Source organism: Carassius auratus, chromosome 6 (genome assembly GCF_003368295.1).
Source record: "Carassius auratus strain Wakin chromosome 6, ASM336829v1, whole genome shotgun sequence".
NCBI lineage: Eukaryota > Metazoa > Chordata > Actinopteri > Cypriniformes > Cyprinidae > Carassius > Carassius auratus.
In genome coordinates this window covers 27,548,300-27,562,599 of record NC_039248.1, presented here as the reverse complement: position 1 = coordinate 27,562,599, position 14,300 = coordinate 27,548,300, and the positions used below count along the sequence as shown (strand labels likewise).

Here is a 14,300-nt window from a genome sequence, read left to right as displayed (position 1 = left end):
CGATTAATTTTCCAGTTTAACGGTGTTCAAAATATTTTTGGGTGGAGATAAAGTTCTGTCTCTTTTTCTAAGCAAGAATTGCATTAATTCAGACGCAGAACTTCTTTACGACCACATTAAACAGGAGACTTTTCAGATCCAATTTCACTTCAGCACCAGGCGCGTGTCAAACGAGCGCTGAAACGATACAGGTGACGAGGAGCTTCAGTAGAACAACAGTGAACTGTGGTTAGATGAGATGTTGTCAGGTCATATGTCAGTAAAAATAAATGTTCCTGTCCTGTCTGCCAATATACTGTGCTAGTAGTGTGTGCCCTTCAGCTGCACGCACTCTGTAGCGTGTAACATATTAAAATGCGAGTGAAACTATATGTGCATGTGCGGCATGTGTATCAATTCCACGTCACTTTCAGCAGCGGCAGCTCTTAAATTAATAGCAGTCAAATAAGCTGATATCCCAGCTGTTGTGATGTCTGTTAATCAAAGAACAAAAGAAGAAAGAGGAAATCAGTGACTTTTGTAGCTTTAAGGATTCATCTATATTTAATTAAGTTTTAACAATTTTTTTCTTTATGTTTCCTACTTGCTGAAGAGTACAGGCAAATATGACATTTATGATAAAGGGTTTATGTGAAGACTGTTTTACGTTCAATTGAATTATAAATTGTGGTTTTTTAAAGTCTAATAAATGTACAAATTGATGGCTCTCAATTATACTGTAACGTTGTATTGCTATAGTTAGGTTATGGTTAGACTAAATATTAGGGGAAAAAGAACATTTTCCTAGAGACTTCAGCAGTATGGATATCATTGAAACATTATAAAAAGGGAAATCAAGTTATGAAAAAACTATTTTTTAAGTCGCCTCTTCTAGCCATTAAAAGTGCAATGAACACTTTAAGTATTATCAATTCCTAAATGAAAAAAAAAATATTCAAGGAGAAAAAGTTTAGGGCTTTGACATTTGATGAAAAATGTTTGGTAATATCAGCTAAAAAGGAACGCTGTATCAGAACGAGCAATGAATGCATCATGAATTGGCAGATGAAGGGTCTCCACATTTTGAAGTTAGTATTATTTTACAGAAAGGTGTCTCAGTAACAAATAGAATTTAACTCAACACATGAAACAATTTCAAGTATGAAAGTTCATAGTGTTTTTATGTCTTCACAGCACACGGCAGCTAGTGACTAAGGCTTAAAACTTCTAGACAATCTCACACTGTGGACTTATGTGGTCTGCATCAGGCTGAGTTAAAAGTGACTCAACCAGTCGTAACTCTTTGATTTGTGTTTGTTGAAGGATTGTTAAGAGTGCATATGTCAACCTCTTAAAATAGCAAGCTGAAGACCAAAACATCGAAAAGACACACAAGTAATCACTGGAATTTCACATTTGACACCAGCAGTCACAAATCTGGTGATAGTGCGCATGACCTCAGAGATGTCACCTCAACATCACTACAGCATAAAACAGAAAGAAAAATCTATAAATACAACCGCAATCCATTTTCCAAATAACTGAACAGATCTTCACATCTGAATCATTGAGGTTCCTTGTCTCTGAATAAATAACAAAATAGTTCAATAAGTAAAATTCCATTTACACGGCTTTCCACATTGCAACTGAACTATTTTTTGTTAGTGCAAAAAAATCCTAAATAGCAAAAGTAGCCTACAAAATAGCATATGGTTGATATTATTTGGTTGTTTACAGAACTGTTGTACAAACGTAACTCCTGCAACATTGCTTAAATTAAAACTGCTCTTCTGACGTGCAGATTCAGAGAGGTACTTGCTCAGGATTTCCGAAGTCTTTTCTACATCCTGAGGTCATTACAAAAATGAAACATAATTATAATGGGATTTCTATAACAATTGCACATGAAATGAAGCATTCCAGTGCAAGTCGGACCTTGTTAATTCAGTGCCATTTTGCAACATCCAGATTCGTCAAGGCTCATTTGCACAGCGATGAAGCTTCCCAGCAACACCGGTTTGTTTACATTTTGGGGCCAATCATAGACTCATAAACATGTGTTTTTCCATCCGATGACTGAATTGCAACATTTTCTAAAACACTGCATTTCAAAGCAATAGAAATGGAGGTACAGAAACCAATTTGCCTGTTAAACAACCTTGTCAGTTAACAAAATGTTTCACAATTATTCATCAGAAATAATAACGATGCTTGTCTTGGCAAGTACTACAATAATAGATATAAGAGAACCTCAAAGAACAGAGCTTCCTGCAACAGATACTGAATTCAGCTCTGGATCAGTTTTACACTGCAGGATGGAGGTCACTGTCAAACAAATACATGACACTTCTGCTTCCTTTTTTCCTCAGGCTGTTATAAAGGTCTCACTTTTCAGTGCTGGAGACGAAGTAATGCATTCTCGCAACTGCACAGATGTGCAAGGTCAAATAAGGTGATGTATAATGATGTCAAAATCAAAGCACATTGCAATCTATACAAATTTCCTCCAAGGGTGATTGATGTTTCTTGCAGCATAAAAAAGATTTAACCACATACATGATAGCAAATTGTCATGTTTGCAGACACACAATGAAGTAAAAGACTTGAGGTCATATGTAACCATGTAAATGTGATTTTGAGGTTTGCAGGCCGTGGCATTCCAAACAGTATTGTTTCTTGTTGGTATTGGCATGGGATCAGGACTCTCAGAAAACTATGAGTCTGGAGGAAGGTTTTGAGTGATCGGCATAGTTTCAATAAGCACAGACACAGGTACAAAAATCAGGGCTGACTAAAATAACAAAACTGAAGTGACCACTCTTAAGGAAACTGTGTGAAGGTTTTAACATCTAATCATAATACTCCTGTGCTAGACTTTCTGGTAACATCTGGTCGACCTAGAAGCTCATTCTGGCCAAGATCCATCCACAAGATCTGACCAACATTTATAGTAAAGCAAGCAACAAAAATGAAACTAGATGTATTCCAGCTGGTTTGCTGGGCTTAGCTGAAGCAGAATCCTTCTAAAACGTACCAAAAGACCAGTCAGACCAGTTAAGGCCAGCAAACAAGTTAAGGCTGGTTTAGAACAATAGTTAACCGAAAAGTGAAAAATTAGTTGTTCCAAACATGTACTGTGTGACCTTCTGTCTTCTATATGACTTTCTTTTGGATCCTATTGACTTTTACGGTTTAGACAACACGATCTCACGGCAATTCGTACATTTTTCACAAGGTGGCTTATACGTACGAATTCGTACGACCACACTCGTACAAATTCATATGATTGTTGCCAAATCGTACATATTTTACGAGTTGCACATTTCGTATGAATTTGTACGAATGACCTACACCAAACCCCGCCCCTAAACCTAACCATCACTGGGGTTTAGACAAATCGTATAAAATCGTACGAGTGAGGTCGTACAAATTCGTACGAATAAGCCACCTCGTAAAATACGTACAAATTGGCCGTGAGATAGCGTTGGTTTAGACAAAAAAGCTGAAATATTCTTTAAAATATCATCTTTTGTGTTCAGCAGAGATAAAAAATACACATGGAACGATATGAAGGTGAGTAAATGATGACAGGATTTTCATTTTTGGATAAAATATCCCTGCTTATTTTGTGGGGATGTTCAACCTTGGCAAACCTGAGTCAAGGCAAGCACTGAACAAAGTGTATTCATCTTTTGTAATATCCTGTTCAGGCCAGGAACTAACTATTCATTTCTTCGTAATTAAATGGAACTGTTACAAACACATGTAAACAGACTTGAGAAATATATGGGTGGAGGTAAAAATGTATTTATATGTATCAGGGATCAAGACTGTTGTACACACTATTATGTTTAAGAAATTTTTAGGTTTTTTGTCAGATCCATCTATTAATTCCAGCTACTGCCATGTGATCTGTAAATATCATGAGATGTCTTTTGAGGAGTGTGAAATAAGTAATTGGATAGGAACATACTGAACATATCTCTAACAAAGCCAAATCGCATCGTGTACTCCGATCTCCATATCGACATGTCTGTCTTGTGCATGTATTATGTGATATGTAGGAAGTGGCTCAACTTTCACAGTTTTGAGGAATGAATGCAAACAGACCTTTTGCATGGACACAATCTGTTTGCATTTATCATCCACCTCTGACTTGCAGTCAGATGAAAAGTATTACAGGATCATTTCCTATTAATTTCCCCCTCAAAAATACACCCAGAGTGGATGAAAAATAAATTCCTTGGTCGTTTGAAATTCTTTCATGAAAATAATCAGTAAGGATTTTGAATCAAGCATGAAAAGCAGGATTAATATCTTCAAAAGACTTCAAAGGCAGTACAGTAGCACAGTGCAAAGAAAAAAGGAGGAAGGAGTAAAATAATGTAAAAGCGCTGGCGTGAACAGGGCAGACTGTGAGATGGATAAGAGAACCACTAAAACCGGGATTTAAATTCAAGTCTTAACAAATACAGTCTACAAGTAAAAGCTCCAAGAAAATCTGGAAATAAGAGGGATTTATTTTTCCAAACATGGAAAATCCATGGAAATGAATAAAATCGAGAAAAAAAATCATGAAGATTTAAATATTTTTTCTATATTTTTATTGTCAATATTATATATATATATATATTTTTTTTTTTACTTTTTATTTATTCTTATTTAACTTTTTTAGCTATAAATATTTTTTCTGATCCATCTATCTATCTATAATATACATATATAATTTCCATACTTTCTATATTAATTCTACAGTGTCAATATTATGTATTTTTTTCTAATTTTGACTCAGATTTTACGTTTTGTATATATATATATATATATATATATATATATATATATATATATATATATATATATATATACAGTACAGACCAAAAGTTTGGAAACATTACTATTTTTAATGTTTTTGAAAGAAGTTTCTTCTGCTCATCAAGCCTGCATTTATTTGATCAAAAATACAAAAAAAACAGTAATATTGTGAAATATTATAACAACTTAAAATAATAGTTTTCTATTTAAATATACTTAAAATAAATAATTTATTCCTGTGATGCAAAGCTGAATTTTCAGCATCATTACTCCAGCCTTCAGTGTCACATGTAACATCCAGTCTATCACATGATCATTTAGAAATCATTCTAATATTCTGATTTATTATGAGTGTTGGAAACAGTTCTGCTGTCTAATATATTTGATGAATAAAAGGTTAAAAATAACTTCATTTATTCAAAATAAAAATAAAAATTCTAATAATATATATTCTAATAATATATTTTCTTTACTATCACTTTTTAAAAAAAAGAAAGAAAAAAATTACTGACCCCACATTACTGGCCAGTAGTGTATATTGTTGTTACAAAATATTGAAATTTTTAAAACATAGCTTTTTTTTTTTTTTTTTTTATCAAAGTATCCTAAAAAGTATCACATGTTCTGAAAAAAATATTAAGCAGCAGAACTGTTTCCAACTTTGATAATGAATCATCATATTAGAATGATTTCTAAAGGATCATGTGATAATGATCCTAAAAATTCAGCTTTGCATCACAGAAATAAATGATAATTTAAAGTATAATAAATTTAAAAACAATTATTTTAAATTGTAATAATATATCACATTATTATTTTTTTTCTGTATTTTTGATCAAATAAATGCAGGCTTGATGAGTAGAAGAAACTTCTTTCAAAAACATTAAAAATAGTAATATATATCCACATTTGCAAAATCACACAGATGTACTGCAGTAGCATCCTGATCTCAACAATACCATTTATGTGACTCAAACACAGCAGCGTGAACAATAAAGAAGTTATGCACTCGAAAGCTGAACTTATGCACTCACCCCATTCTGCACTTGAGATGAAGAGTGGCTAGGAAAAGTCATTTCCTCTTAATGCGAGAATGAGCCAAGTGTTGTTCATTAGATGAGAAGAAAGTCTCCTCCGCTCTGCAGATTCTCAAGACTCTGCCATACAGTCAGAATGAAGGAATTCAGCCTCCGAAGACCAAGAATCTGCTGCCAAAAGACCCTTTGACCTTCTCCTTGAGCCATCAGGACGGACATCATTCGCTCCTGACACATGGAAAGACAGTATCTGTGTTGTGTCAGATGTAAAGGTCGATTTCCATGCTGGATTTCAGTTTCCTGACAACATAGACAGATATTCACAAAATCCCGCCATTTTGTTGTCTTTGGAACAGACAACCGCCTCTTTGAAAATATTGACTTTGAACGTGTTCGGTTGATTACGTCAATGAGAAACAGAGCTTTAGCACAGGGATTGTGATAATTACTGGAAATCCATGTGAACTACTTGGTAGAAAGAAAACTCTTCTTGCTGACATATATTATTAAAAGACCACAAAAGAGAGCATACTTCTTTGACCAATCAAACTCTTTTTGTTCAAATGCTACCAATATTTTACCTTAACCACTATTAAAAGCTTTTTAATACCCATATACTTTTCTGGAGAGTGTTGAAGAATTTATCTTTAGTCATTAAGTCAAAGGAATCTTTTAATTAATCTTAGAATTTACAGTATGACATTACAGTATTAAAGCTGAAGTGTGTAATTTTTCATTGCTGTTTTTGAGGCCAACTTTGTCAAGCAATGGAAAACAGATGAGTGTTTACACACTTCAAGTTCAAAGGGACAGTTCATTAAAAAAAAATAAGATTTGTTATCATTTACTCACCCTCATGTTGCTCCAAAACCGACTTTCTTTCTTCTGTGGAATACAAAAGAAAATATTTAGAAAACATATTGCACATATTTCATATTTCAACAGAACAACCGAAATCTATTTTTCAAAGCTGTTAGAAATGGATGTTCTTGTTATTATGACAAATACGCGCTTTAAAATGCATTTTTTTTCCACCACATTAAGTGCTCAATGACCTTTAATATGAATAGTGCCTTTAATATGAACAAAACCGTTAGCTATACTGTTTCTCTATATGAATGGCATAGTGGCATAGTTTGAGGTTTTAACAAAATTAGCATTTTTATCCTGAGGGGGAACAGTATTTTTATGCCACAATAATAGAAGGGTTAATTCACACTCTCGCTGTCTGCACATGGCGCCCCTTTGTTCGTTTTCTTCAATGTAGGCATTATTTCCTGTCGAGTTCAAGTGCACATTCTCAGACAAAAATTTCTTCATCTTTCATATGAACGCCTTACAAATCCATGAGAGTTTTTAAAAGAATTAAATATAATCGGTTGTATTTCAGTTTATGGCATAACATAGGTCATGTTATATCCTTTATTATACACCATGTGAAAAACATTTGAACAAGTGCTAGTTAAGTGTTGATTGTTTTATCTTATCTTTTGTCCGATTTTTTTAACTACTGTAGGCTAAAATCAGACTTAAATGAGGGTTATTATTTCTCAATAAACTGTTCCCTGAAGCTGTTGTTCCTGTTTATTGAAAGGGAAGGTCATATCATACGAAGTGTCATATCACCATATCCTGAAGCATTTTACACAGAATGCATAAAAACACGCTTCTTGAAAGTTTAAATTTTCAACTTTTGAAAGAAAATGTAAAAGAGCCTAGACTCGAGCACAACTGATAAATGTCCATCTGCCCTACTAAAAAAAACCTATGCTATAATGTATTTGAAATAAATATATTTCATATTCAGTATACTTTTAAATCGATTAACATTATTGACACACCACTTAAAACCTACTGATATAAAATTATAATTCAACTTTATTTGATAAAGTTATATTTCTTTTATATTTCTAAACATTATGCCTAAATGTTTTTTTTATATCACTATTAATCGGGATTGTATGATCTCTGTATATTATCAGAATGCTTGCAATAGTTTCACTTCAGCACAATCAAACATTTATAATCATATCTTTAGTTAGAGAACATTAGCTGTTCCAGTTTAGCAGACTCTAAGTATACCAGTTTAGTACACTAAAAGTATAAGTGCAGGGTATTTTATTAAGCAAATAAATATCTAAATGTATTTGTAGTATACTAAGCAAAAAATAAATGTATTTTAAAAAGTATTTTTTTCACTTGGGTAAACGCATGTTTACAAAACTAGTACAATGCATTCTGTGTCAACAGTTTTGTTTGTAAACATTAATATCACACTTTGAACATCAAAAGAACAAGCTTCTGAGAAGACGTTGGATTAACATGATACTGCCTTTATACAACAGATCAACAAATAAAAGGTTAATGTTGAGTAACTTACATTTTAAATACAATATTACAATACTCTGTTTTTAATGCATCATGGAAAATAGATACTGAAAAAGCAGAACACTCAATAGTGAAGTTTCATTCCTGAATGATTTTTGAACAAATCGGTTGAACAAATGATTCAATGACTCATTCAAAAAGACAGTCAACTGCCTGAATGCATCAGCTCTTTTGTACTGATCATCTGAACAATTAAGACTTTCTCATACAGTGCAGAATCTCCTATGGACCCACTGATATTTAGCCTCAAAGTTACAGAAATGGTAAATTAACATGATTCCCCTCTGGATGCTCAGAGAATCTTGAGAAAGAAAACAAGTGGGGAAAGTATTGTATGGGAGATGTTTCTAGGGAATAAAAAGATAATATCTCCACCTGCTTTGTCAGTTTAGATAATTGTGTTTTTCCAGATGTTCTAGAGATTTCCGGTGACCTCCATAACACAGCCACGTTACAAACATCTGCCCACACATCATTAGCTTTTACAGGAAACACTTTGATGAGGCCTGTCTGTCCGCATCACATGCTCATATCACGCAGTACTTAAGAGTTGTCAACACGACATGATAAGTGAAACATGATTGAAGGGCGTAAAACAAACTGTATTCGAACAGCGGTGAAAAATACTGTCTGGTTTAAGCACCGCTGCCAATGAAGTAACAGTTTAGAATAGGAAAAGGAACAAAATATTTGTGTACAATATCACAGACAAATAAATTAAATAAAAAATTAATTAAAAAAAAAACTAGCTGTACATCATTGGCTCTGAACTTTTACAAAAAAATACAATTTAACTTACAGTCTAGTTTACTTTGGATTTGAATAGTTTATACTAGATAAAAGTCTAAACTTCTAAAGCAGACTCTATGTATTGTTTTATGATTTTAACTACCAAGCATTTGACCTCATTATTTCTATTAAAATTTGTTAAGATAGTTGGATCCAAAATATTCTCTCATATGGGTCAGGCCTTCAATAAATATCAATAGGAATGTTCATGGAATAAACTTGCATCACAGTAATGCTTATAATTATTTTCAATCAGACTGACTAATGCATAATGTCAACTAGTGTGCGAGAATTCTTAGGCAACTTAAAAGCACGCTGATTTGTCTAAAGCTTATCATTTGGAAACCAGCTGAAATTCCAAGTTGTAAGACGAATGGCCAGTTAGAGGATTAGGTTTGCCAAGGTACTATTCCCACGCACGGCATATGTGTACACACACAAACACTATACAGAGATCACTATTGAAGAGATCCTAAGCTATTGCATGTCATGAAGCCCCTCCTAATAAGCCCCAGCAGATCAAGTGACCCTCTCACCTTTGAAATCTAAGAAGCGATCCAAAAAGCTACCATCTTTTAAGAAATTAGCACAAAGACCCTCTCCAAATGAACACGTATGGCTCCTGAAGAATACAATGACCCCCAGGCACTGCCTCGATTGATTAAGCTGATAATGTTCTGACTAAATGAGTCAAAAATAATACTAAAAAATGAATACATAATTGTTATTTTGTTCACAAAGTCAATTGTTTGTCCATTTACTTTGGGTTGAGTATAGACAATGGGAAATCCAGCAGGTTTCTTTTGCACGTGTGGTGACCCATGTCATCTCTTGGGTTTACCTCCCACTGTCATATACACTCCTCTCCCATCTGTCCATCCAGCCCTCTCTGTTCATTGTTCTCCTCCGTCACTGGGGAGAAAAGGAAGGGAAAATTCCTTTGTAATTAATCTTACAACATGAGTCAGGGATTTTGGAGTAAAACTAAGGCCGCTTGGCTGGATAAATGAAGCGATGTTTTTTTTTATCTTTTGCTCTAATACTTTATCAATCATACGATCAAATGATTTACAGATTATAAGACTAACGCATTGTTAGTCTTGGCATTTGACTTTAGAAATCAGATATGATTGAAACGCATTTATGGACAGCAGCTTCAAAAAATGCAAATATATGCTTTTTTAGTGTCAGGATTATTATGGTTAACTAAGACCTAAAAATTGTTTTTATCAATGATCAAATAAAATATACATATTTCGGCCAGTTTCCAAAGCAATATTTCTCATTTTATTTTAGTTAATGTACAAAACTTAATGTATTAATATAACTAAAACTGAAATAAAAATGAATATACATATTAAAAAAAATTATTCAAAAAATAAAATAAAACCTTAACTAAAATTTAAACAGAACACACACACACACACACACACACACACACATAACTTTAGATTTTCTTGTACATACACATTGATTGCTCTTTATTGAGAAATATTCAGTAAGCTATTTCAAAATTGCATGTGGTTGCCAAATTGGTATTCGGTTGCAAAGTTATTTAAGCGGTTGTTAGCATGTAGATATGGCATTGCAAGGTACTGTAGTTGTTGAATGGATTATTCAAACCCAAACAAGTGATTATTGATGCTCGCTTTGGCAAGACCCTCTAATTAACTACAACCAACAGAGAGAGCACTGATGGATGGCAAACTCTGCACAGAAGCATCATATTGGTGAAACACATTTGCTGCCTCCTTGTGGTGTCCATCAAACATTCTCTTGTGTCTGAAACTCAGCAACAAATGTTCATGTGGAAATACACTAACGGGTGGTGTAAAGATGTTTATACAAGATCAATTTTTTTTCTTCAAACCTCCCAGCTGGAGTGTTTAAAAATTTTTTTTTCAACCTAATAGTTGTGCTGCTGCCAATCCTCCCCTTTCATTTATTACCGCTGCAGGCTCCATGTACAACCACAAGAGGGCGCTTTTTAAACACACGACTGTCCCCATTTCAGTGTTTACCAGGGCAGCAATACATGCATAAATTAGATAATGCTGTGAACGCAACTACCCTGATGCACGTTTCATTTGAACAGATTAGCTACTGTATTTCCAAACATACTTTGCAAAGATTAATTATGCATATATCTTGTTTTTGAAGTCCTCTGAAGGGAGCAGATTTGACCCACCATGGCTCGTTAGCAGAGGGACTAAATTAATTCTCACTGGAGACACTCGCAGAAGATTCCAACAACAGATGCTGCAACCAGCAGCTGGAAGTTTCAGTTAATTAGTTAATTAAGCTTGACTTCCACTTGCAGCCCTTCTACAGGTCAGTGTATAGTGTGATATGGTAAACCCATATCCACTTTTCAGCAAACATGCTGTGACAGTCGCAGTTATACGAGAGAAAATAGGCTTTCATTAACATGTTGCTATCGATTAAATGTATTAGACTGAAACCTTCTAAAACGCAAAAAGTCATTTCACAAACACTGAAGATTTTTCCAAGTTACAGAATTGCTAGAGCAAAACTGCTGTATTTAGGATTGACACCGAGTGGTTGAACTAGGTATTGCAGTCCAAATTCAAAATATTTGAGAGTGTTTTAACCCTCAAAGTTTAAGGTGAATTCAATGTTTCGCTCCTGTTTTTCTAACTGTGCAATTTCTGACTGAAAATTGTTTCTACACCCATTTTCTTCAGTGAATGTTAAGTTTAAATGCATATACACACAATTTATAGAGACAGCAAACTATCAAACCATCTATCTAGATTACTGAATATAAAGACAATATACTTTAGATTGAAATTTGTAATTAATTGCTGCCAAAAAACGTTTTTTATTGCTTTTTACAGCAAGGACTGTTCATAAACCATTAAAAAAACACTGGGATATGTTACGGATGTGCTTTTTAATTAGAGATGATCAAACAGAATCACTAACAAAGACCTAATTCACACTACAAAGGACAAGCGGTGCTTTCAGATTGCGCTTTTCTCTCAGAAAACAATCCCACTGTCAATATTCTAACGGTGAAGGTGACGATAACAACACTCGGGTTACGCTAGAGAATAGGACACAGGTGTGATCGCGAGTGGTTCCGCGTAATTTGCTTCTCATGTCCCCGTAACACGCAACCACGGCTGATCTCACGGGTTAATGGCACTAGAAGATATACTGTCTATTACGGAGGGACCTCGGGGGCAGCTGAATACATGATTAGGAATATTTATACCTCTTTCTAACCTCTCAGTCCCATCTGCACAGAGATTTTTCCTCCTTTTCATAAATCACTGGGTTGAGGCAATTGCACACAGGCAGACTGGAATGGGATTTTACTGCTGGGAGGGGGATCGTATTGGGGGATGGAGCAGAAATGAGAGCGCTCGTTTGCTTCTCAAAAACGAGCATGTTAAAAATCAAGGAAATTTAGGTTTGAGACTTTTCTCACAGCAACAGAATGTGCAGATTTGCTTTACAGATCAACAGACTACATTTTTAAAGACAGTAATTTATGCCTGCAATGTTAATGCCTCCTTCAGTAATTTGGATAACTGCATCTCGCAGCGTGCTGTGAGCTTCTAGAGCTCCTTCCTGCTTGTATGTAAAGAGTCATTTGTCAAAGTCGTTTAGATGAGATTTGTGGGCAGTTTTTCCTTCTGTTTCGGTGATGAACTCTGATGGCGTGCTGTGTTGTCAGGCATTTATACATGTCTGTGTCACAATCAATAAAGTCATTAGGATTCCCTGACCGGGCTTTCCTACCTTCCTCTCCTCAATTCTTCACTCTGCTCCTTTGCGATTAAAAGAATACTATTCCAGACCTTCAAATCTAGCATCTTAACAGCAGTCAACATGTAACCTGAAAAAAAGTGAAGCAAGGTTCACAAGCAAATATCGTGCTGGGTCAATGACAAATAAGGAAATGCTTGCCTGCTTTTGAAAAAACTATTTACTACATAATTACAAAGTGATAAGACCATGTAATTGACTGCCAACTAAAAATTGTGTTTTTGATGAGAAAAGAATGCTGTAGAAGAATCTATTAACACAGACTTCTTAAATGATTTAATGTTTCCTTTCTTGAGGGATTTGAGCTGTTCAGAAATTCTGAATGGCATTCTAAATCCCAGTCAGTTACTTCCCATCCATTTTTATGTTTATGACATTTCTGTGGCATTTAACAGACAGACAGAGCTGACCTTTGGGTGCCTGATGACTCTAGGTGTCAGATGATGGCTCTGCTCCTACATTTAATAAATCTTCTTATGCTGCATATTAGCTGCAGAAACAAAACAGTAAATGGAACACAGCCCAAAAATTAACTGTCCTCATCCAGCCCCAAGCCCACTGGCCTTTGGTTAGCTCAAGCATGGGTGGAAAGTGAGATGACTGCAATAGTCACCAAGTAGCCTATGGCTTCTGTAACTCGAATGAAGACTAGGATAGCAAAACCCAACTTTTCCCAAATGAAACCATGTTCACCTCAATGTTTTGGGCTTACGGTAACATGCACTGACCTCAAAAGCACTAAACTAAGTATTTGTGTCACTGTGCCCAAGCTGTCAGTTACTGTTAGTAAATTTCTTCAGTGTTTGTCCTCTTTGAATTTCTAGTTAAACTTAAGAAGCGATTGCTGTATTCATTTGGTGCTTTAAGGACATAGCCTGACAAGTCTGACTGTTCTACAATAATAAATGCCGAAGCTGTTAAGAAATTAAACATCATTTAAAGGTGTTTATATCTTTAGAATGGAAAAGACAAGTCATGTCTCCTGGTAGGCTAATACTTTATATTTATATTACATTTTGATGATATAACGCATGCATTTGAAATGCACTTCAAAGTCCACATAAAAGTTAAAAACAGATGCATTAACATGTGATATAGATCCTCTTGGAGCTATGGGTTTATAAAACCCATTTGTTACAAACTATTTATGATGCACCTTACATTGGAAGGAATGCATCATTCTACAGGATATAGATTTTCTGCTGCTGTCTTGTCTATGTTTTAGTGCACAGCAACATTTCTTGATGCATTATACAGACACATTTCTATTGTAAATTAAATAGCAAAGCTGGAATTATTTAAAAGCCATGCAGTTTCAAAAGCTTCATGCCGGTTTCGTCATTTTTAGTGCAGAACTTCATTAAATCATGGTTTTATTTCCACCGGAAGTTAAACATCTCGCAAGACTCGTACAGCAGAAAAAGATCCATGTTGCTTCTAGAAAAATAGAGTCGACTCATGAGATCTAACCCACTTTTTCCTCCACTTAAGAGACGCTGA

The 14,300-nt window shown here is 34.7% G+C and overlaps 1 protein-coding gene across 2 annotated transcripts in view; it reads right to left on the bottom strand.

Annotated features, from left to right (window-relative positions):
* The window catches only part of ngfb (nerve growth factor b (beta polypeptide)), a 33,156-nt gene extending 19,160 nt beyond the window's left edge, over positions 1-13,996 (bottom strand). The window contains exons 1-5 of one of the 2 annotated variants that reach the window (XM_026266241.1): positions 13,211-13,996; positions 12,774-12,870; positions 9,767-9,917; positions 6,681-6,713; positions 5,826-6,056 (exon numbers count right to left, since the gene is read on the bottom strand). In XM_026266241.1, coding sequence (XP_026122026.1) covers positions 5,826-5,830 — 5 coding nt within the window. In that variant the 5' untranslated portion in view covers positions 5,831-6,056; positions 6,681-6,713; positions 9,767-9,917; positions 12,774-12,870; positions 13,211-13,996. Of the gene's footprint in view, positions 1-5,825; positions 6,057-6,680; positions 6,714-9,766; positions 9,918-12,773; positions 13,176-13,210 lie in introns of those variants that run through there. The other variant, XM_026266242.1, reaches the window with a different exon arrangement.
* Positions 13,997-14,300: the final 304 nt, after the last annotated feature.